The 23369-nt window shown below is 37.9% G+C and overlaps 1 protein-coding gene across 1 annotated transcript; it reads left to right on the top strand.

Annotated features, from left to right (window-relative positions):
* Window positions 1-8712: 8712 nt before the first annotated feature.
* LOC111569784 (SAM pointed domain-containing Ets transcription factor) lies at window positions 8713-19950 on the top strand. Its single transcript, XM_023272139.3, has 6 exons — window positions 8713-9058; window positions 15027-15471; window positions 16185-16382; window positions 16569-16616; window positions 16935-17069; window positions 18318-19950. The coding sequence occupies exons 2-6, from the start codon at window positions 15036-15038 to the stop codon at window positions 18494-18496; spliced, it is 996 nt and encodes a 331-aa protein (XP_023127907.1). The 5' UTR covers window positions 8713-9058; window positions 15027-15035; the 3' UTR covers window positions 18497-19950.
* Window positions 19951-23369: the final 3419 nt, after the last annotated feature.

Raw genomic sequence — 23369 nt, 5'->3', positions numbered from 1 at the left:
ATTTCATGTTTTCCATGACAAATTAACACTTTTATTCGTGTGCTAACATAATTGCACAAGGTTTTCTAATCATCAATGAGCCTTTCAACACCATTAGCTAACACAATGTAGCATTAGAACACAGGAGTGATGGTTGCTAGAAATGTTCCTCTGTACCCCTATGGAGATATTCCATTGAAAATCATCCGTTTCCACCTAGAATAGTCATTTACCACATTAACAATGTCTAGAATATATTTCAGATTAATTTAATGTTATCTTCATATCATAGATATAGCACAAGCAAGGAAGGGTCCACATTTGGCTGTGGTACTTCATCTAACTCATATGATTCGCTAATGTCTGAATCACTAGACCCATTTGAATCGTCATTCTCCATCGCTTTGTTGCCTTGAGTGTAATTAAGGTCTTCAGGGTCTTCACACGAGCTACTTCATTAAGTTTGCTGACGACACAGCAGTGGTGGGTCTGATCTCCAACAACAACGAGGAAGACTATTTGATGGAGATCCCCCACCTGGAGGACTGGTGCAGAGACAACAACCTCCTCCTGAACGTCAGCAAGACCAAGGAGTTGATTGTGGACTACAGCAAGAAGCAGCAGAGGGCATAGCACCCACTCAGGATCAGTGGGACAGAGGTGGAGAGAGTGGAGAACTTCAAGTACCTGGGTGTTAACATCACGCAGGACCTGACATGGTCCTGTCACATCCACACCTTGGTGCAGAAAGCTCAGAAGCATCTCTACCACCTCAGACGCTTGAGGGACTTTAAGCTGCCTCTCTATTATTATTATTATTATTATTATTATTATTATTATTATTATTATTATTATTATTATTATTATTATTATTATTATTATTATTATTATTGTCTGCAGCTGCAATGAGAAACTGCACATACATGAATGTCATTAGGGATATCTAAACTCATTGTTTAGTTATGTCTAGTTATTAAATATTAAAAAGGCTTGCCATTTGACACTTTTATGTAGAATCAGGCGACCTGCCACATGAACATCACCTGTTCCTAGGGTGCAACTAGGAACAGGTATTCGTCCAGTTTGTCAGAACCTCATCTGAGAGAAAGCATAGCAAGGATTAAAATACCCCAGCACACTTCCACCACTGTATACAATGTCTGCCCTCTCTTATCTCTAGCTTTTACACCTCTGTAATTCAATCATCACACGCCACAACATCTTTTGAACTCAAACCAGCTAGTTTTTGCATATCTGCTTGATCAGGCATGTCTCTGCAGCACCAACAGTTTTACAAGCAGTGTAATGCTATGGCATGCTGCCCGACTGTTGGAATGGATCACCAGGAAATGGATCCTAACTAGAAGAGTAATGTTACAGGTGAATGCATCACTGCCGAGAGGAAATAATTTAAGGAACATCCGTTACTAATGATGTGATGATAAATGTATTCATCCGAATTTCAGATGAATGTCCTGGCTGTAATGCAACTCGAATGATGACACATAAAAGTAGTTTGTAGTTCATGTTTTTCCTTGTTTACCTTATTACCCATCCTACCAGTTAGAACTGTCAAAACCACAAACAAGAGAATATAACTGCCTTCATATTCATCCTGACATTAAAAAACATGTTCACTCTAAAGCTGACACTGAGGCCCAAATGTGTGAGTTTATTGACACTGTTAAGACAACTTAGGTGGGTCAATGACACGTGAACAGCAGAGACACCTGTACAATCATAACTCATATCAAGATCACTTGATATTTGTCTGTTAACTTCTTTTAGCTCATTGCCTTTCAACCATGAAATGTTGTTCTAGAGTCAAGAAAAGATCAAACGATAGGTAAAGAAACTGCCATGCAAATTTTGTTGATGGAATGGACGTGTTTCAAGCCACAAGCAAACAGACATTTTCTCCTCATTGAAATCTTTAATCATTTCCTTTTGCTTGAAGGTATTGAAAAAAATACTGATATACATACAGTTTTAATTACGAGTCAATTCAATTGTGTGCAGTATCATAAAGTACACATTTTTGTGTGTACAAATGTATCTACGTTTATGCACATGCACAAATGCACATGTTTATAATTTCATAACAAACTGTCCAATGAAAAGAGGCTGTCAGTCATTCACAGTTTGATTTGGTGTGTCCGCAAACACTCAGTTGCTAAGGATTCTTGACGCAATTTGTTCACACCCTTTCCATATCTCACAATCAATCCATTCACACAGTGTGGTTTACCATATCAAACTCAAAGCTCTTGCATTGGAAATAAAAGAATAGAAAATATGTCCTGGAACTGAAAAAAAACTTTAAGAATTGGCAAGTGCTATCAGGGGACAGGCCATTTAGCGGCTTACCCAATGAATTAAAAGTGAGATTAGAAGCAAAAGATAAGATATACAAAAGTCTTGAAGTACTTTCAGTGTTGTGGGTGACCACTGTTGTGGTAACAACAAGCTTCTCTTTCAAAGCATTTTCACAAATGCCTGTTAATTTTATGCTTTTGGCAGGGCCACTTTGTTTAAAGAGATTTAAATTACGCAACGCACTCTTGTAAAGGAAACCACTTTTTTTATTATGGCATCACTTCACCGTTAAAGCAAACAGAGTTACAAAGACAGTTTTTAACTTCTTGGTGGGGAACTACTAATTCTAAACAAAGAAAAAAAATACTTACTAGTTTAAAAGTTGTGGCTGTCAACAGTTTATTTGTCCATGCATGACCGATAATCTGAAGTACTGGCCGGTAATAGAGACCTTAATACATGCCTTTTTCTGTGCTTTATTTGCTCGTGAAATCATCCATGTAATCTAAACAAATGCACTTTGCTGTAGCCTATATGTGCTGCTTGGAAACCACCTTAAATGAGGTAAAACCTGCACTCCTTACTTTTAAAAAGAAATCTGAATTGTAACCTCTGTGACTTGTCGGCTCAAATGGTCTTTTATGACGTTATTAGACTGACAATAGTGTGAGTGCTTCAGTTTTGTAGAATATGTGTGGAAAGTGGAATAAAATGTTAAGTTCATGTTTTACACCATTAGAAATTATAAAAATGCTGCAAATAATAAAAGTTTAGCATCTAAAGTTACTAAATGAACCCTGTACAACAAGGCTGCAATATGGTTTAAAGAACAAGTGAGTTTCAAAAATGTTCAATTAAATTTGTTTTATTTATATAGCGCCAATTCACAACATGTCATCTCATAGCACTAAAGATGTTAAACATGTTAACAGGTTAAAAATGCTGTGAATTAATGCCATGATAATAAAGAAATTTAGATTATTTTGGGGTTGTTGTACTTAATGATTTTTATGTATCAAATATCAAAGTCCTCTGTGCCAATAACCAGTTAATTGGATTTTGTGTAGAATTTATACACAACATTGTTGATTCAACTTGTTGATTCAACTTCACAAAATCCCTCCTTTTGCTTTTATTTTATTAATACATTATACTAAACATGTATTAATTTAATTATCAGAAGTTAGATGTTTACAACTGAATCAGTTGCTTTGTAAAGCTAATACTTTGTCAGGTTACCACCACTAGCCACAGTTAGCAGCTTGGTTAGCAACCACAAACATAACACAGCTAAACCTAAATGATTATTATTAACATCAGAGTGACTGAACCTAGATAATATGATAAAAATTATTTTTTTTACTAACAGTTAAGAGTTCAAAAAAAGTGTTAAAATGAATGTAAATCATGTTGTGTATGTAAAAGCAGCCACAGTGATTAGCTAACTTAAACAGCTAGCTGCTCGAAATAAGGTAGCAGCAAATGCCATAGACAGAAGCAATGTAGTCAAGTGTTTTATTTTACTTTCTGAATATATCAGCCACATGGCTAAACAGTAGATATGCAGGTTAAGCACTACAAGAGTTTTAGATGTTCATATGTGCATCTTATGAAAATTGGTTGCTTATTATTTCATTTTATTCTATAAGGAATGAAACTGTTGCTTCAATTTTTATTGAACTTATTATTTCAGTCTGCAGGAGGAATAACTTTAACTCTTTTAAGTACAGTTTTGAGGTACTTGTACAGTTCAGTAGTTGTTATCACTTAACCTTACTACATTTAAAAGCGGATGCTGTATTGTTTACTGTGCTATCTGATTTGCAGATTGCAGATACGATAGCTACAGACAAATTATAAACTTAAAATGACTGCAGATACACAATATAAAAGTACTTCAAATAATCTCTACCAACACAAGTATTTTAACTTTTTCTGTCTGATTAGGCTACAAGTAATAAATAATAAGTAAATAAATAAATATGGCTACAGTTGATCGGAAATTACATCAAGTCAACAAACTTCATTTAGAAACAAGAATGATTAAAAAGAAAGTGCCTTGGGTGGGAAATGTCACACACAGTTCTGAGAAGACGTTTAATGAGGCTGAATAAATGAAAATATCTGCAGAACCATTATGTGCTGGATCTTCACACAGTCTCTTATATTAATGCTTTAACAATGGGTCGAGCATATTATAATACAGGGCTGCACAGTGGTTCAGTGGATTTTCAGTATTTGTTCCAGTCTCTCACATATCACCCAACTCGGTGGAGGTGCAGTTGTTGGGTTGCTATATGCATCTCTCTACACTGGTACTGCAATTTTCCATTCTTGTGTGGTGGAGACAGCAGATTGTCAGTATGATCATGTACATTTCATCTCACTCTGTGTGACAAAGTGGGTGAGAACTCTCATTTCACCTCACCACTTGTCCCTTAATACTTTGATCTTATACATTACACAACACAAACCATCCTTCTGTGTATTTGGCTTTAATTTAACCATGCTAGTGTAACATTGTAGCACTTACTATCCCGGGTTTGTTTGTGTTAATTTGTTGCAGTTTACATGCATGGGTTAAAGGAAAACACACAGTCATAATTAGTTTCAGTTTCCTTTATTAAGTTACAGGTTAAATGTTGTTGAATTGTTTGTTCCTTTATTCATACTTACCTTTCTTTGTTCCTTTGCTCTGGTTCACCGTGCAGGACTAGTGTTTGGGAGGAGGCCGGCCCAGCACTTCCTGAATTTATGGTGTTGCTGATGTCAGCGTGACATCACTGGACCAGACCAAGTGGAGGGTTTTTTTTCTGTGAATTATTGTTTCTTTTGTATTAAAAGCATTAAGCAGTAATGCTTTTACATATACACTTGCAGGAAGACCTTTATAAATTCCGATGGGTTTGTAGTGTGTATGGTTATGCTGTTCACTGAGTTGTTTGCATCTAGGTTAAACATTAGATCACTGTGCTGCATCATGGTAGAACTCGAGTGAATAGGTGTGAATTGAAAGCCCTATATAAGGAGCTAAGATATGGCTGCCTCGGGGAGAGAGGTGAGGCTGTGCTGCCACAATGTGAGTTTTTTTTTGTTGAAGTAGCTACGAGATTATTTTGAAATTATTTTTCTTTGTAAAGTTTTTTGTATTGTTTTGTAACTTTAATTTTCGCATTAATGGAGAAGCACTGTAAAATAAAATCTGCACCTCTTTGGCACTCAAGAAGTCTGCTGAGTCTGTCTGCCTACCACCTTCCTTGACTATTCTGGCCAGGCTACATTACACTCTGTGTATTTACATTTGAAGTTTACCAGCTGCTTTCCCATTTGTTGTTTACTGCTAGAGAAAAGTTCATTTTATGACTTTTACTAGTCATTCTCATGAGTTCCAAAAAGGCCTGGATGACTGATCAGTAATCAGTCAGCATGTGTGTTAATAATTCATCAGTTATTCAAGTCATCTATTAAGTATACACAGACGTGGGTAGAGTAGCCAAAAATTGTACTCAAGTAAGAGTAACGTTACTTCAAAATAATATCACTCAAGTAGAAGTAAAAAGTAGTTATCCAAGAAATTACTCAAGTAAGAATAAAAAAGTATTTGGTGAAAAGACTACTCAAGTACTGAGTAACTGTTTGATTTCCAAATCTCGGTTTTTTCACAACATAAAGCTTTTGAAACAAATACTTGTAGAAAGGTAACGCTTCACTTCGCCCGTGTTAGTAAGCAGAAGACAAAAGCCGAAGAAATATCCATGCTAATGCTATGCTAATGTTGTCAGACTCAGAAGCAAGATCAAATTTCTCGAAAATGCCCTCGTTTTTTTTCATTCCACACATAACAGACAGTGTTATGTGTGTAGAGTTTGTGCCACTATGCCGATGTGGTCATGTGACCGCAGGGCAATGGCTGGTGAAACGGAGTCATGTGATTGCTTTGTCTGATTGGTGAAACACAGTCATGTGGTAGATCCACTGGGGACATCTCTCTGATAAATAAAGCAGATCGATTGTGATAAATGAAAAAGTAATGAGTCAAGTGTAGCCCAGTGTAACGGAGTAAGAGTAACGCTTCTTCTTCACAGATCTACTCAAGTAAAAGTAAAAAGTATGGCAGAGTAAAACTACTCTCAGAAGTACATTTTTTTCAAAAAGTTACTCAAGTAAATGTAATGGAGTAAATGTAACTGGTTACTACCCACCTCTGAGTATACATTGCAAACAATTGCCCGTTTCAGCTTCTCAAACATAACATTTGATGCTTTCTTTGTTCTATTATTGGTAATTTATTTATTATTGCACATTTGGATTCAGCACTGTAAGTTGGACAAAACACACAATTAGAAGACATGAGGATCCTGCAAACTGCGATTATTTTTTCACAATTTTTTGACATTTGCAGATGAAACAATGAATCTTATCTGAGTAGGTAGGCTGCACAGTGGCTCGGTGGTCAGTACTGGAACTTCACAGCTAGAACATCCCGTTCGTGTCCCAGTCTGGGTCTGGGATCTTTCTGCATGGAGTTTCCATGTTGTTCGAGTGCATACATGGGTTTTTTCTGGACCCTCAGGCTTCCTCCCACAATCCAAAAACATGCCCAGGTTAATTGGTAACTAAACTGTCTGTAGGTGTTAATGTGAGTGTGATTGTTTGTCTCTGTATGTAGCCCTGTGATAGACTTGTGACCTGTCCATGGTGTCCCCTTCCTTCAACCTAAATCAGCTGGGATAGACTACAGACCTCCGCGACCCTAATGAAGATTAAGCAGTATATGCATAATGGATGGATGGATATTATAATACAATTCTGAAATGAGACATTCAGCACAATAAGTACTTTTCCTTTTCTGCTGTGTTATTGCTACTTTTAGTTGAAGGATATACTTACATTTTTGTTAGGTCTGACCTAAGACAATGAGCATGTCTGTAAGTACACTTGAAAGCACTGTTGAATGTTTTACTCACTTCTCTAGCCACAAAGAGATTCCTTCCTAAAGTCATTTCAGTGTAAGTGCTAGAGGGCAAAACTCATCATTGCAAAAATGAATTCCAAAGTTCAGCTCGGGTTAATATAACGGATGCAGCAACCTGATTTAGACAAATCAACCAGGGAAGTAAGTGTCTTTTTACAGTATGAAAGACCTCTTTGTGTTGCCATTTCTCCACTGTACCTCAGTGCTGTCTGTAGAAGCCCAAAAAACATTGTTAACTTGTAACTTTGGAAGATATTTCACTTTGCTAAAGCTTGATACTAACCACGGCTGAACTTTAAACAGTGTTTTTATACAGAATGAGCCCTCTAGTTTCTCTCATAGATGAAAATTCTTTGCTCTCCACATGGACAAGAATAAATATTATAGCGTCACACATGAGCTTCAACCAGATTATGAGATGATTATAATTATATTTTAAAGTAAATTGCCATTTGTTATCTTATGGTTTTCTAGTTTTATGATCAATCATTAATATTTAACTATAGAGTAATATGGGCTATTGTCTGAACACATTCTCCAACCATATATTACATGTAATTGTAGATGAGCTGATTTAAACCTGGACATTGTGCAAAAGAAATACTCAGATTCATGGCTTAACATAACAACATAAAAATTGGTCTCTGATGATATTATACATAACATTATTACATTACATTATTATAAGTAGCAGCTGCTTCTAAATGTCAGGAGAAGTGCAAAAAGTTGAACATTGTGAATCTAATATCAATGTTTCTTCAGAATTGTCTGCAGTTTTCTTACAGGATTCCAAATGAAAAAAACAAAACAAAACTTTGAGTCTAATATCAAAATCATGTTCAGCTAAACTGAATACATAAGTTGGAAAAATTGCAAACTTCAAGTTGATTTGTCGTAAAAGTTGCAGCAATACTTACATCTAACTTAAACCAGTGTCAATTACCAATTACTTGTTAACTTAATTTTGGATAAACTGAACTGATTGCATATTACTATTTGAAGCAATCCATTAAGGTTGAAATTGGTCCAATAGTTCTTTTTTCTGAGTGTATAAGTACATTACCAAGTAACACAAATTTTGTATTTCAGTGTGTGTCCTTACGTGCTTTCTGCCGCTTCACCTAGAAGCATTTAGCTGCAAAGTTTAGGAAGTTTTCTCTATATTCTATAATATCTTATCACTTTGAATTGCCCCTTACCTAAGCACTGAGGTCAAGTAGCAGTGTTTGAGGAGGTTTTAGCTATCTGCAAGTGGACACACACACACACACACACACACACACACACACACACACACACACACACACACACACACACACGCATACACGTGTGCACACGCACACACACACGTACGCACACAGGGTTGTGCGTGCATAAGTAAACACAACTGCCCTATAAATATAAATTGCAGTCAGTGGTGCTGGAATTCCTTTGCACTCACTCAGCCAGTCACTTGCCTCCTTCTCACTCTGTCCACACCCCCAGCAGGTACTTTCACTTGAGGTTTAGTTTGCAGTTGTGCTTTAGGCTGTGACTTTCAGGTTAAGTGTAATTTTGCCAAAAGAAAAGAAAAAAAAGCAAAGGAGAAAGCCTGGGAAGGTCTGAGGCCTCAGGCTGTTCGCTCAGCGACAGTCATCAGGAGTTTGTAGGCTGAAGGCTGTTCACTGCTTGCTGCACCTCTTTCGTCTGGTGTCACCCAGCCGTCCCATCTGAGGCGAGTGTTAATTGGAAACTGTGCTTCATCTTGTACCAACCTTTTTCTACGGCCATCAGAGCATCTCTGCCGTGGTAAGAAGCCATTGCTTACACAAAATCTTGAATGTTTGATGCGTGTCTATTTGTTTTTTCACAGTATTAATATTATTATTTAAAGCAGTAACATTTGTTGTACACAGGCTGTGATTTTCTGGGATTCAACCATATTTCCTCTTGAATATTTAAATAGCACACATATACAGTGTGCAGCTTCCTGTTACTGTTGTTGATAAATGATGGTTATCATCATCTCATGTTGCAGAGTCACTACTGGGGGCCTTCTGAGCAGCAAAGAGATAACAATGGTAGCAGAATTTTAGTCATTTGTGATAATTTTTCACTTAAATACAGCCTTAAAGCTTTTGCAGTAGGTTAAAATAATACAAATAATCTGATATTTGGTCAGCAAGAAAATGTACTGTCCAAAAAAAAATGCAAATTTGGTTCCACAAAACAGAAAAAAAACAACAAATGGGAATTGATGCGGACAGATATCAAGAAAATGAAATCAACAATTCATTAAAAATGTCCAGACATCTACAACAAGACAGCATTAATTGTTTAATGACACCTGCGAAGACACATGAAACCAAATGTTACCACATAATCACATATGAAATGATCTATAAAACGGTTAGGAATTTACTGATTCATTTCTAGTTGCTTTCTTTGTGTTTTCTCTGTGTCTTATCCACACTTAGCGGTGTTGCTTGTCTCTGTATACTTGCAATTACATGTCAGATTTTAGTCAGAGAGATGAAATACAACATGTGGTTGGATTAAAGGTGTCTGGGAGGTTGTTGGCAGTTAGATGCCAATAACCACAGCAATAAAGTAACACAATCAAAGCAGATTTGTCACTGCTGTTCAAGATAAGACAGGGGATTTCATTATGATTTTGATTAAAGGTGGAAATTAAATACAATGGCTGTTTCCCAAGACAACAGGAGTAATTACAAACAGAAATAACAGAAGTGGACCTTCAGCTCTAATATTTCTGCGGCTGCAGGTGCATTATTATCCTCTCATTCACATCCAGCTGATCTACACCATTACTCTACATCATGACTCTGTTGGATTAGCTGCACCTGACTCTAGAAGCAACTTCCATTACTTGTTTGTTTTTACAGGACGATCATTTGTCTTCCCTATTAAAATGTAAAACAATATTAATCAGATTATTATCAACATATGGCAAAGCACACCTTTACGATTCACGATTCATACCACTTCTCTCAAAAAAATGTAACTACTTACCCTAAAAAACAAACAAACAAAAAACATAGATTGTATGTAGAAGGAGAACATAGCCTCTGGGTCTGAAAAGTAAGGGCACTGCAGAAGTGCTTCAAACCCGCATCATTTCTACTGGTCAGCAGGGGTCGACTCCTCTGACTGTAAAAACAAGTCCCAGTTGTTTGCAAGTCTATGACAAAATGACTCTTCTTCATCCTTGATCTGTTACATCAGTAAACATTTTCCTAATGTGTTTATGGTCTCAGCCGATAGTTTCTCAATCTTGTTTCAAACAATCAAGATGGCAGTTGCCAAATTTCAAACTCGAGGTTTCAAAATAATAGTCCACCAATCACTGACTGATGTCATGGTCGCTATGTTTTTATGAGGATTCATGGAAAAAAAACAACACCATCACCATCAACCAAGTCAAGTTGCAATCTATGTCCATGTCTGCCCAGCCCTGACCTTTGACCATTGAAACATTATCACTTCATCATTGTATCCTTTATAAATTTTGACATAATTAGCGAATGAAATCTTGAGATATGGTCAAAAATGTGATTCATGATGTCATGGCTTTTGATCACCTAATTCTAATGAATTCATCTTTGTGTCCAAGTGAACGTTTGTACCAAATTTAATAAAATTCTCTCAAGTTGGTCCCAATAAATGGTGTTTAAGGCAGTGGAATGGATAGAAAGCCCAGAAAACCTAATAATTCTGGCTTTAGGGTTACCACAATCAGGACTCGACCAGAATTCAGGTTGTCTGACCAGAAATCAGAAATAGTTTTTAGTTGTGCCAAACTTCCACCCTGAACGATACAATTTAAATATGAGGATAATTTTTAGGTACTGCGTCCTACATAGTATTCATAGAATTGCACTCTTTTGTGCCTTTATTTGTACTGTGAAAAGTGACCACATTGTTTATGTAGAGAGTGAAAAAAGAAAGTTTGGCTCCTTTGTCCTGTAGTTTCATCATTAAGAAGATGTGGTCAAATACAGGGTTTGCTGAAACTTTTCAAAGATATGACCATCACTTTTTCAGAAACATACTTCTAGCTTAACTTTGTTGTCAAATTTCCATCCAGATTTGGCTCATATTTCACCAACAAATATGCAAAAGAACAATGAATTAATGTATCTGTTCTTCCACTGCTGTTATACTAGCAGATGCATTTAGAGCAACTATAGTATAATGCTAATTTACCAGCTGGGAATGATAAAATGAGTGTCATTCAAACCTCAAATAGATGGGAACAATGCTGAACACACAATGGTAATAATACATTTATGTTTAGTTCATGGATTAAACTAAGGAGATTTCTGTAAAGGTCAACACAGAGCAGATTGATTTTTCTCTTTAGTGGACATTAAAATTTATTCATCTGTCCATTTCCATTGCACTTGTAGGATTTTGCTTTATGAATGTAAAATTTTAATATGATATTTCTTTTTAATTATTATGTTTATTTCTCGTATTTGATAAACACACTTTGTGTTTTTTTCAATCTACTAAATCATAATGGTCAGACCAGCAGCCTATTTCACTTATCTATATCATCACACTGCTGCTGATTATATTGAGGGTTTAATGGCACTTTCTCACACAGCTGCTGATTATACACATTCTTTTGTGTAACTAACAAAAAGTTCTCATAAATACCAGTTCTTTCTGATGTCCTGGCAATTAAATCCAGAACTACATGCCTCAGGCCACATAGTGACAGTCCTCATGTTTTAAAATAAAAGCAAGTGACAGGTTCATCACTCTGTCTGCCTTTGCTATGCCTACAATCTCCAGGTCCAGTCTTAGTTGTATTAAGTTTATCATCAGCATCTTTAACTGTAACTCCAGACCTTTGTCATATTTCATTTCTACCAATGGAACAGCATTTGCAGTGTTGTAGTTTCCTAGGATACTGGCCTAATGCCAGCACACCTGACTACCCGCAGAAATATATTACTGAGTACACCAACATCCCCCACTGGCAGTTAATACAAGCTGCCCAGGGGTGGTAAATAAAAAAAAAAAGAACAAAACAGTGTAAGTTCGACAGATAAGAAATGTTGATTTGTGAAGGTCTGTAAGCTACAAATGTAAGACACTGCAGTCACAAGAGCATAAAATCAGCCTTTATTTGCAATTCATTAAACAAGCAAATAGATATAAGCAGACTGCTGTCACTCCTGATTCTAATTTATGATGTGAACCGTGCACCTGCACATGTCACCATTGCCATAAAAAACAAGCAACGGCAGCAATCCACAGATCCACATCACTTTCCACAAACCAGCAGACTTTCTTCAGAGCAATGGTCATATTGTGGGAGGAGGAGCTCGACGCGAAGATGAAGCTCCTTCCTTTATCCTTGTTCTCAGAACAATGACCTCCTTAGTTGGTCCAAGTTTCCCATGAGAAACAATAACAAGGAAGAAAAAAGGTCTCCCTCACATGGCAAACAGTCACGCCTGGCTGTGCACACTCCTTTAACTCCAGACTCAAACACCACCAGCAGAGCACTCGCTCAACATTGTGGTCAACATTAGATTGATAGTTTCAAATCACATCTATGACCTTTTCTTTTTCAGCTCAGACTGAATCATCTAAGATAAACAAGACTAGACTCTGTGGTTGTTTTAATCACTACTCATTAACTTTAACCGACACACTTAACTGACTTCTGTCACATAACTGCTCAGTGACAATGATGGACCAGCCTATGGGTTAATTTTAAGCAATTGCATTTGTCTGCAACTTTTACTGCTTTACACTCCATTTTGCACTTTTTTCCCAATGAAAATATGCACAAATTGCTCTTTGGTCTATTTGTTTCAGGTATTTGTAGAAAAAAATAAGAAAATAAAAATCATATGCAATCTATGGAAATGATACAAACTCTGCTTCAAATAATCATCTTCTTTATGCTAACTGAGATCAAGCATGTAGAAAAAATACGGTTCCCAGGGTGGACGCCTGCATGGAGGGAGTTCTTTTTGGTTCTGTGTCAAAGACTGACTTTGCTGAGTAAATGGAGCAATCTCTAATGCTCCTGAAATGAATATCGGCGTCTTGACCAAACTCATTTAGAGATCAGTCAGGGTCTTAATCCCTCTCCCCAGGGGTGTGTGTTTGTGTCTTTTTCTTGTGCCCCCTCTTCCTTTTCGAAGACGGTAATATGGCTAAATTTGCTTTGCTAATGGGCTTAGTGCAAGCTGTTACAGAGCAGAGTTGACACGCAGCAGCAGGCTGGGATACCAGTGGCTTTTAATCTGACTCCTGATGGAGTAAAAGGGAGGTTGGGTTATAGTTTAGGAGAAGTTTAGAGATAAAAGGAGGAATGGGGAGAAGGTTTTACAATGGGGGCTGAGGACCAAAAAGAGGATTCTTGTTGTGGGTGCAGGGGGGACAATTTCATTTAACTTTAGGCCACTTTGGTAACAGCGAAAATATGTATAAGTATTGTGCTAATAAGGAAAAATGCAAAGACGCATGTAAAGGGTTTTGTTTGCAAATGAATTCAAATATTTTAGAAAGTAGTGCCAGTTGTAAAAGTCTTATTTAACAGGTCAGTCAGCACACTGAGGAAAAAAGTAGAAAAGAAACTCCAGATGCAAAAACATCAACCACCATGAGAATAACATGACTGGAATGTTCAGTTCTGTCACATTTATCGTATGGAGTAAATCATTCAAGTCATGTCACCTGCCACCTTCATTCATTTCAAACTTCCGCTAACACTTGTCAGGTCTGGACCTGACAGCTGGAGTTGATCATTTTGCAAATTTTATGAGACTTTAATTGTTTGTCTTTTCACAAATTAAGCCATAACTCTCCTCGAACATGTGCTCTGTGTGAGCACACATCCTTTACTGTGGCATCAGCCGCCAGCTCTGATAACCTGATGTGTGACAGCAGTGTGTCTTCCCATATGCCAGCTGTGGCAGGCACACATTATAGGCGCCATATGCAAAATTACCCTTGTGCTACAGTGTACGTCTATAAATGAGCACTTTTAATGGTAATCTCCTGTTAAAAAGACTGTCGCTCATATGAGCCTAGTCTTCATAAAATAGACATTTTGGTTGTTTTCAAACATGTGGCTTTGGGGAGATCTTGTGCATGCTCTTCTCCACATTATCTAACTTCTATTTGATTAAAATCTCCAGCTGACAGTGGAGACAGAGGGCTGCGGAGACGGTACCTTGAAAGCTGAGGCAGACAGCAGAGCTGCTTCAGGTCTCAATACAAGTCACCCACCCCCAGGACACAGACCATTCTGGGCCACTGACCCACAAATAAGAGACTCAGTCAAATCCATTTTGCCCCATGCCCGTCATCGCTGTGTGTGTTTCAACTCTCTTGAGGGTCATTTCCCCAGCATCCCTGTGAGACTCAAGGGTTCTTATAGAGCATCAAGCAGCACAGTCGTACCTCAGTTCTCTACAACACACTCTTTTCTGCAGCCACTCTGATGGAGCTTCTTTCAAAACTATAAGAGTTGCTCGTTTAGCAGACAGAGATTTGCATGAGAGGAATTAGTGGTAAAGGTATTATTGTAATTATGACTGAAATATCAAATAATTTTAACCAAGATACTTGAATGTTACAAAGTTTTGTCAGAAAACTTTTCTGAGTTTGCACTGTTTGGAATAATTTAAAATACCTTTTTCAATATTTTGCATTGCTTTTATAAGTTTCAGTTAATGTGCAGATCACTGGTTAGAAGTTGAATGTCTCTTCTCTCCTTTATCTTCAGGTATCCGTTATGTCAAACCCCGTGGGCAGTTTATCAGGAGACACAGTGTATGGATCCCGAATTGGGATGACAGAGGATTTCCTGGAACGCAGCCGGAGCTCTGCAGAACCCTGGGACATGGGGGATACCAAGCTGAGTGTGGAAACCTTGGAGCGTGGAGTGCCAGGCCTCTACCTCTCCTGCTTTGACATGCTTCTCACTGAAGATGCCACGTGGTTGGTGAAGGTTTCAGAGGCTTCTCCAACGCCGTCTGTACCCCCGACTCGCATGGAGCCTCAAGAGGAACCGGAGCAGTGTCCGGTCATCGACAGCCAGGAACAGGGACTCTCTCCTGGGCTGGAGGGGCAGGAGGAGGAGCAGTCTCTGGAACAAGTGCAAAGCATGGTTGTGGGAGAAGTGCTGAAGGACATTGAAACAGCCTGCAAACTGCTCAACATCACCCCAGGTAGGCTGCTTTTCCACCACACCTGCCACCGCACTTTGTCATCCTCAGGAGTGGTGTTATAGTACGGAGGCATATAACTGACAAAGAAACTAAACTTAAAAGCAAACAAGGCATTTTTCATGACCAAAAATCCCAAAGTGTTGCTCAGTATTTGCAAATAAAGGATTATTGATTCAAAGATACTTAAGCTACTGGATCTTACTCCCAAAATCAACACATATTTGTGTGAATAGCACAAGCAAGATGACAGATCATCTGAATCATATCCTTACTGATGCAAAGTTGTGTTTGCCTGCTCCAGGATCTGTTTAATCCTGACCTTTACATGAGTTCTTCTGGTTTGTGACAGTGATGGGTCTTTCCTGCCAGCAGACGTGTACACAGTGTTAAGGGCGAGGTCTCGCTATGCTCATAAAACAAATAGAGAAAGCATTTTTTTAATGTATTATACAGCTTCTGGCTGTCATAAACCAATGCGATCCCCAGTCATCTGTTCTACTGATTAGAACTGTAGTGGCATAAAAGAATGATTACCTTGTAGTTTCAATAGATGTATTCTGTTTAAGTTGCTGAAGAAAATAAACACAGTGCAAAGCTGAAAAAATAGAAATTTAACTGACTTGACTTCATATGACTTTATCTCACAAAAAGCAGTTTACTGTGGTGGCAGCTGCAGGTTTTCTCACCATTTTCATATCTCTCTCTGACTTTAGACCCCATAGAATGGAACACAGGGAACGTCCAGAAGTGGTTGCTGTGGACCGAACATCTGTACAGGTTGCCTCATGCAGGAAAGGCCTTCCAGGATCTAACAGGAAAAGATCTGTGTGCCATGAGCGAGGAGGACTTTCGGCAGCGCTCCCCGCAGTGTGGAGACACGCTGCATGCACACCTGGACATATGGAAGTCAGGTACGTGCGTCATATTTATTTAACAAGTTCATTGTCGCCTGCTGCACCTCCTCTGATGAGTTTATGATCTGATGTTTGGCTGCTGTGAAATTTGTGGGTGTGTACATACTGTCGTATTTATGTAAAGTTTGGGACGGATAAAAAACTGAATTTAATTTGAATGTCTGTTATGTTTTTATTCTCTAGCTGCCTGGATGAAAGAGAGATGTTCAGTTGGAGATCCTAAAACTACAGGTAGGATTGTTTCAATGCAAAAATCCCTGCAATTTAAAGATATTAACTGCTCACAATAATTGTTGCAAAAACATATCTAATGCATAGTGCAATTTTTACACACTTTTCCTCCCATAAAGAATAAAGAATTTCATTTTTAGAAACTTCTGCTCAGTAGTGGTCAGAAACTCGTACTGTACTGTACTTGTACATGAAGCTTTTATATTGTCTGTTCTCTGTGGCCTGATGAAGGACCTCTGTAACGTTTTGGCCCTCAGGGTATCAATGACTCACTACATACTGACATGAAGGACCACATGTCTTTGTTTTGTTGTACAGGCAGCGAGGAGTTGTGGTCTGAGGCAGATTCATCTTGTTCGGGTCAGCCCATTCATCTGTGGCAGTTCCTCAGAGAGCTCCTGCTCAAACCTCACAACTATGGACGTTGCATCCGCTGGCTCAATAAAGAGAAAGGTAATTTTGCTCTTTAAAAAAACAAACAAAAAAGCAATACATTGTAGGTATTTAGCCATCCAGCTGAGCTGTTAAATTCTATTTTTGGGGGAGATTTATTGCTTAGTTTTCAGAAGACACATGTTTCAATGAAAGGATAATTTATTTTGCTGTTTCATTCAAACTGTTTTCATCTCTTACCCTTCCACTTTTCCACAGTTTTTTTTCTTCACATTTCATCCATTTTAAGAGAACAAATTTAAATTTTACATCAAAAATTTATGCGCATTCATCATTAGACAGTGACTGCTCCTTCACTTAATGTTAACGGTTAAATGTCAACTTAACTGCTCTTTCCCTTCACCTGATGTGTAACGTCTTGTCGATGCTTGCATTTCTGCTGATACTTACAATGCTTTCATTGTTTCAGCTGACACTGGCTCTTTTGGTGATGCAGTTTATATTACCCTCAACTCACAGTTTAATTACTTTTAATGTTTACACTTCAACTGACATTTAAAATCCATAAGAGCTGCTATTAGAAGTCACATGCAACAAATTATTATTCATCCATTGTCTATACACCACTTAATCGTCATTAGGGTCCCGGGGTGGCTGGAGTCTATCCTAGCTGACTTAGATTGGAGGCGGGGGACACCCTGGACAGGTCTCCAGTCTATCACAGCACTACATGTACAGACAGACAAGCACACTCACATTCACACCTATTGACAATTTAGAATTATCAGCATGCTTTTGGACTGCGGGAGGAAGCCGGAGTACCCTGAAAAAACCCACGCATGCACAGGGAGAACATGCAAACTCCATGCAGACACTCCACGCATCCCAGGACCAGGCTGGGATACGAACTGGGGATCTTCTAGCAGCAAAGCGATGGTGCTAACCACTTCCAAGAATCATTGTTTTAAAATATTTGATTGTAGCTCCAAACAGAATTATCTGAAACAGGGGAAACACTGATACAATTTAAAAAGGGACCTGGTACAATAGTGCAATTTGAAAAAAGCATATTTTGAAGCAAAAAAATAACAGATATTTTTAAATAATTTTGTCTCTGTAATTGAAGAAATGACTTCTTGACTTGCTGGTTTCAACAAAATGCAAAACAAATCGAAGAAAACACAGACATAAGTGGAGGACAAATCTCTACATTTCTGTTTAAATGAACATATAAAAAAGCAGTCACACTGTTTTATACTTTTTCTGGCATGTTGTTACAAATGTCAAACCTCTTGTGATTCCCACCAGGTATCTTTAAAATCGAAGACTCGGCTCATGTTGCGAGACTGTGGGGACTCAGAAAGAATCGACCTGCTATGAACTATGACAAGCTGAGCCGCTCCATACGTCAGTACTACAAGAAAGGCATCATCCGTAAGCCTGACGTGTCTCAGAGACTGGTCTACCAGTTTGTCCACCCAGTATGAGGCTGCAGCAAGAAGGGAGGCCAAGGAGGAGGAGGAGATGGAAACCTACAACATTACAAGGACACACTATCTCATGATGCACTTGGAACACCCAAGCCCAAGATGAAAAATTGACATGCAACATGTGCACTGACCATCCCCAATGGTACACACTTCCAGTACCAACACTGAAGCAACAGCTGGCAGCTGCTGCATGAAGGCTTATCTGTGCAGAAAGCGGAGAGGAAGCGACCTAACAGTGTGGCTGTTGAGGCGTTTTCCTGCTGCACAATGAAACAAACACATAAAAAAAAAAAAAACAAAAGCTGAAAAAAACTGAAAACAATAAATGAACTGCCTTGTCATTTGCATGATCTGCCTGTTTATTTTTCCACAACGTGATTCCTAGTTATCATTATATATTACATCGAAGAGTTACAGCTGACTGCTCTTAAGCTTCAGGAAAATGCCTCTTGTCTACAGCTACACTTGCTTTGTCTTTTCATTTTGCTCAACCTCGCTGACAGTTTAAAATGTGGTTAGTGTTTTTTCTGAACCCAGTAAACCACAGGGCAGGGCTCTCTCTCCATATCTGATCTAAAAGATACAAAGGAGGAGACTTCAGCAGTTTGATGAATTTGGATCCAAGAATGGAATCCTCAACCCCCCATTGTCACGCCAGTTGTATGTGTTTTTGTTTCCTAAGGTGTAACTTGGTAAAGAGTGATACATACCCCAATAGCATAGCACTGCCGTGGAGTGGTTGCTTTGTCTTGCTAGCTCAGGTTCATACAGCTGTAAATTGCATTTTATCTTATAAGACCTAAAATGTTAAAAAAAAAATAGATAGAAGAGACTTGAAATGAATAATCATATTATGTTCGTGGTCCCTGGAAGATGAATCCTGATGAATTTTTTATATTTTTCCTTTTACGACCATCCTGCAGCTGACATATTTTCAGTGAACGCCTCAACAGTGGCGAGTGACACATTCTTGTTTCACTCAGGCAAAACTGTAAAAACTGTCCTGATCACCTCAATTTTCAAGTTGCACAATCATTAAGAGAGAATTTGAATTAGTCTGATTCCTAACCAAATACCTACAGAACTCGTAATATTTCCATCAACCTCAGTTGTACTTTGTGTTTTGTACTAAACACTACATGAACTGTTGACCCTGTGGGAAATGATCTGCTTAACATGAACAAGCCAGCAGCGCTGTGCTTGGCTTCACACACAACTCCATTATTACACAAAGAAACTTGATTAAAGAATATTTTACTGTTCCATGTTGTCCAGATCTGTTCATATGAGTCTTTATTATTATTTTTTAAGTATATATTTTTTAATGCTTCCGGTGTCTATATTTCACACCAGTTTGCGTCTTACAACACTGCTTACTAATTTCATCTGTCTAAATAAAAGTCTGCCTGAGTACGGACACATTAACCAATAAACTCTGCATTTGGACTGTATCCGTGTGCTGTCTCTAAGTCATAAAAAGTTTGCAGTGCATTTGAACATTTGAACTGAGCTGTATGCCCTTTGAAAAGTTACTGGAAGGCTCAGCAACCATTACATAATGACTTAATACTGTGTGATCTTTTCTGATTCAGGTCTTTATTGATGTTTCATGTTTTCCCATCACTAAGTTGTTCAGTCTTTTAAATAGTCCGACAGGTTTTAAAATGTGTCATAATTGGCCTCTCTCTAGCTCAAGTCAGAGGGTGAAGATGTGTCAAGACAAGGTGGCCTTGAGCTATCTGGAGCAGATTCAGATAAAACAGCTTCAATTTCTAATTTTTTGATTTTTTGCCCCTAATGACTAAGAGCCATGTACCATACAGGCTTCAAATGTCGCTGACAGAATCCTGCATTAAAAGGATTAAGTGGCGTTAAGATGTCAGTCTTTAGGTGGAAGGATATGATACGATATTTTAGTCGTCAGCACCAACATGAAGTGATAATACACTGGCAAAGATGTGAAGACTAAGAGGATGACAGTACTTACAGGCCTGCAGGATCCAAAGACTGCAGGACAACTATTTGAATTCACCATCCAGCTTTCAGAAAAACACCAATGCACAGGCTTACAAACTACAGATATTATTGTCATTTCCCCTGAGCTGTCTTATCCTTAATTGCACCTGAATGAATTCCCACTTTCCCAAAGTTTCATCTGAAAACAGCTGTACAAAGTGAAGTTTAATAAAACTTCACAGAATACTTATTTCTACTATTTCCAGAATGAATATTAACAAAATGACAAATTCAGAAAGAAATGTTTTAACTTAGATTTTGAAGGGCTTCGATTTTATGCTTAAGAAAGTAAATAGGTTAAATTTACAAAGTAGGGGTAATTAGTTGGTCAAGTGTTAATGGGTAAAATATACACTAGCGTTCGAAAGTTTGGGGTCAGTTAGAAATGTCCTGTTTTTGCAACAAAAGCAGTTTTGTTCAATGACGATACCATTAAATTAATCGGAAATACAGTCTAGACATTGTTAATGTACTAAATGACTATTCTAGCTGGAAACGGCTGATTTTTAATGGAATATCTCCATAGGGGTACAGAGGAACATTTCCAGTAACCATCACTCCTGTGTTCTAATGCTACATTGTGTTAGCTAATGGTGTTGAAAGGCTCATTGATGACCATGAAATATACTTGACAAAGCTAACTCCAGTTTTTTTCCACTGCAGACTTTCTCTACGAGTCATGTGCAGTCTGTAATAGAAACGAAACCCTAACAAATTCTAAAATATCAGCAGATAATAACCACAAATATCATTACTAATCTTGATTTCTGTTAGAAGAACTGGGACTGATTTGTGGAAATCTCTCTCCTAATCTGACAAAATGAAACATGTTTTGAAATGGTTGGTGACTAATGACCTCTAGTGGCATGATCTGTTATCAGCTTTAAAGTAAAACCCAGCATTGCCTCAGTTATCCATCCATTCATTATCTACATACTGCTTAATCCTCATTAGGGTTTTGGTGGGTTGGAGTCTATCCCAGCTGACTTAGTGTGAAGACAGGGGACACCTTGGACAGGTCACCAGTCTATCACAGGACTACATATAGAGACAAAGAATCACACTCACATTCACATGTACGGACAATTTAGAATCACCAATTTACCTCAGCATGTTTTTGGACTGTGGGAGGATGCCCGAAAACCAAAAGAAAACCCACACAGGCAAAGGGAGAACATGCAAACTCCACACAGAAAGATCCCACTGTGCAGAAGATTGCCACAGTTAGTCGTTATCAAATCTTGCTTGGAACCCTCTGATTCATACTGACCCTTTTGTGGGGGGCTGACCTGAAACTATGGAAGCAAAATCCTAAAAAATCAGATATAGACAGATAACAGATTAGAAGTCTTTAGAACCCTACAGGAGGAATGAAGCCTCATTCATCTTAAAGATATTCCTTCATTTGGTATTTTGATGATGGTGGTGCAGAGCACTGTCTAACTTGTTGGTCTAACATCTCCCATAGGTGTCCAGTTGGGTTGATAACTGATGACTGTGATGGCTGTAGCATGTGATTTCACATAATTTCATACTCATCAAACTATTCAGTGACTGTTTGTGACCACTTCAGAGACCACTTCTATTAGATTAGGAATGCTCCATCATTGACTAGAGGTGATCACTCAGAACCTTTTGTAGTGATTTGCAATGATTCTTTCCTCTAAGGGAGGAAATGGACAAATCATGTCAACAAAATGGTGAAGGATGACTCATCTGACCATATCACTTTTCTGTAGAGCATTATCTTTTGCACCACTAAACTCTAAAATGTCTATTCACTTTTGTAATGAGGAATTTATGCACTGCAAACCCACTATAACACCATTCTTTGTCTAATGGTTGATGAACTCTTCTTGCTGACAGTCCGATCCTGTCTTACAGTGACATTCTCAGCAACCTGAAAAAGAGTTGCTCCTCTGATTTTTTTTAACATGTTGCTCTAATGTACGAGCATCATCAAATGTGTGTACAATTTCAGATCCTATTGAAGGATGACTTTCTCATAGGTTTAAATGCAAATGCCACTTAATTACTGTTCCTACTGAAACACTCACCAGCTGAGCAATCTTTGTCTTAATGTCTTAATAACGCCTTTGTCAGAGTCACATTGATCTCTTCTTCCTGCTACTCTTGTACATGATTGGATGCCTTAATTATACCATATAATACACACATTCTAAAAAATCTTCATTTGCTGCTTTTCCCCACAGTTTTTATTTATTTTTCTAAATTTGTCCCCCACCTGTTTAAAAATGTAGCTCCACCTTCACCAGTTAGACCAGTAAAATTCTTATGCATCAAGATAACTAAATTAATAACTAGGGTAATGTAAACAGTCTGATGGGTCATTTTCCTTTAAGAAAACCTCTAAGGATATTTACTACTAGTTAGCTGAACATACTACTATGAATGGTTAAATGGTTTTATTTGAACGTACTACTATGAATGGTTAAATGGTTTTAGTTGAATGTACTACTACGAATGGTAAAATGGTTTTCTGAAGCAAGTTAGTTTGTATAATGTGATCCTTGAACTACACAGTAATAATGTGAAATAGTTATAACAGGCACCTCAACCAACTACAGGTTAAATACTGTACCTAAACATAATAATAATAGAGTAATATGTATTACTGTAACTGTCACAGGGACCATTTTTCTACAAAACGAGTACTCTTACATTTTCTGCATTGCTAAAAAATATCATTGCTGTTAAGTGCCTAACATTCTTAATACAGGATCTTTGAATACTTCGTTCTATGCTAATTTTAACAAAGTTACACCAGTTCATGTGACTCGACACACCTTTATATTCTACTCCATGTTTTTAATCTCAACCCCAGACTCTCATG

Source organism: Amphiprion ocellaris, chromosome 5 (genome assembly GCF_022539595.1).
Source record: "Amphiprion ocellaris isolate individual 3 ecotype Okinawa chromosome 5, ASM2253959v1, whole genome shotgun sequence".
Classification (NCBI taxonomy): domain Eukaryota; kingdom Metazoa; phylum Chordata; class Actinopteri; family Pomacentridae; genus Amphiprion; species Amphiprion ocellaris.
This window is presented reverse-complemented; position numbering and strand designations above follow the sequence as displayed.

What these genes read in the sequence shown, in the direction of transcription:
- LOC111569784 (XM_023272139.3), top strand. Translation starts at nt 15,036, where the DNA reads ATGTCAAACCCCGTGGGCAGTTTATCAGGAGACACAGTGTATGGATCC. An exon ending in ACTGCTCAACATCACCCCAG is followed by an intron (nt 15,472 to 16,184) that starts GTAGGCTGCTTT and finishes CTCTGACTTTAG; the next exon opens with ACCCCATAGAATGGAACACA. An exon ending in TGGAGATCCTAAAACTACAG is followed by an intron (nt 16,617 to 16,934) that starts GTAGGATTGTTT and finishes TTTGTTGTACAG; the next exon opens with GCAGCGAGGAGTTGTGGTCT.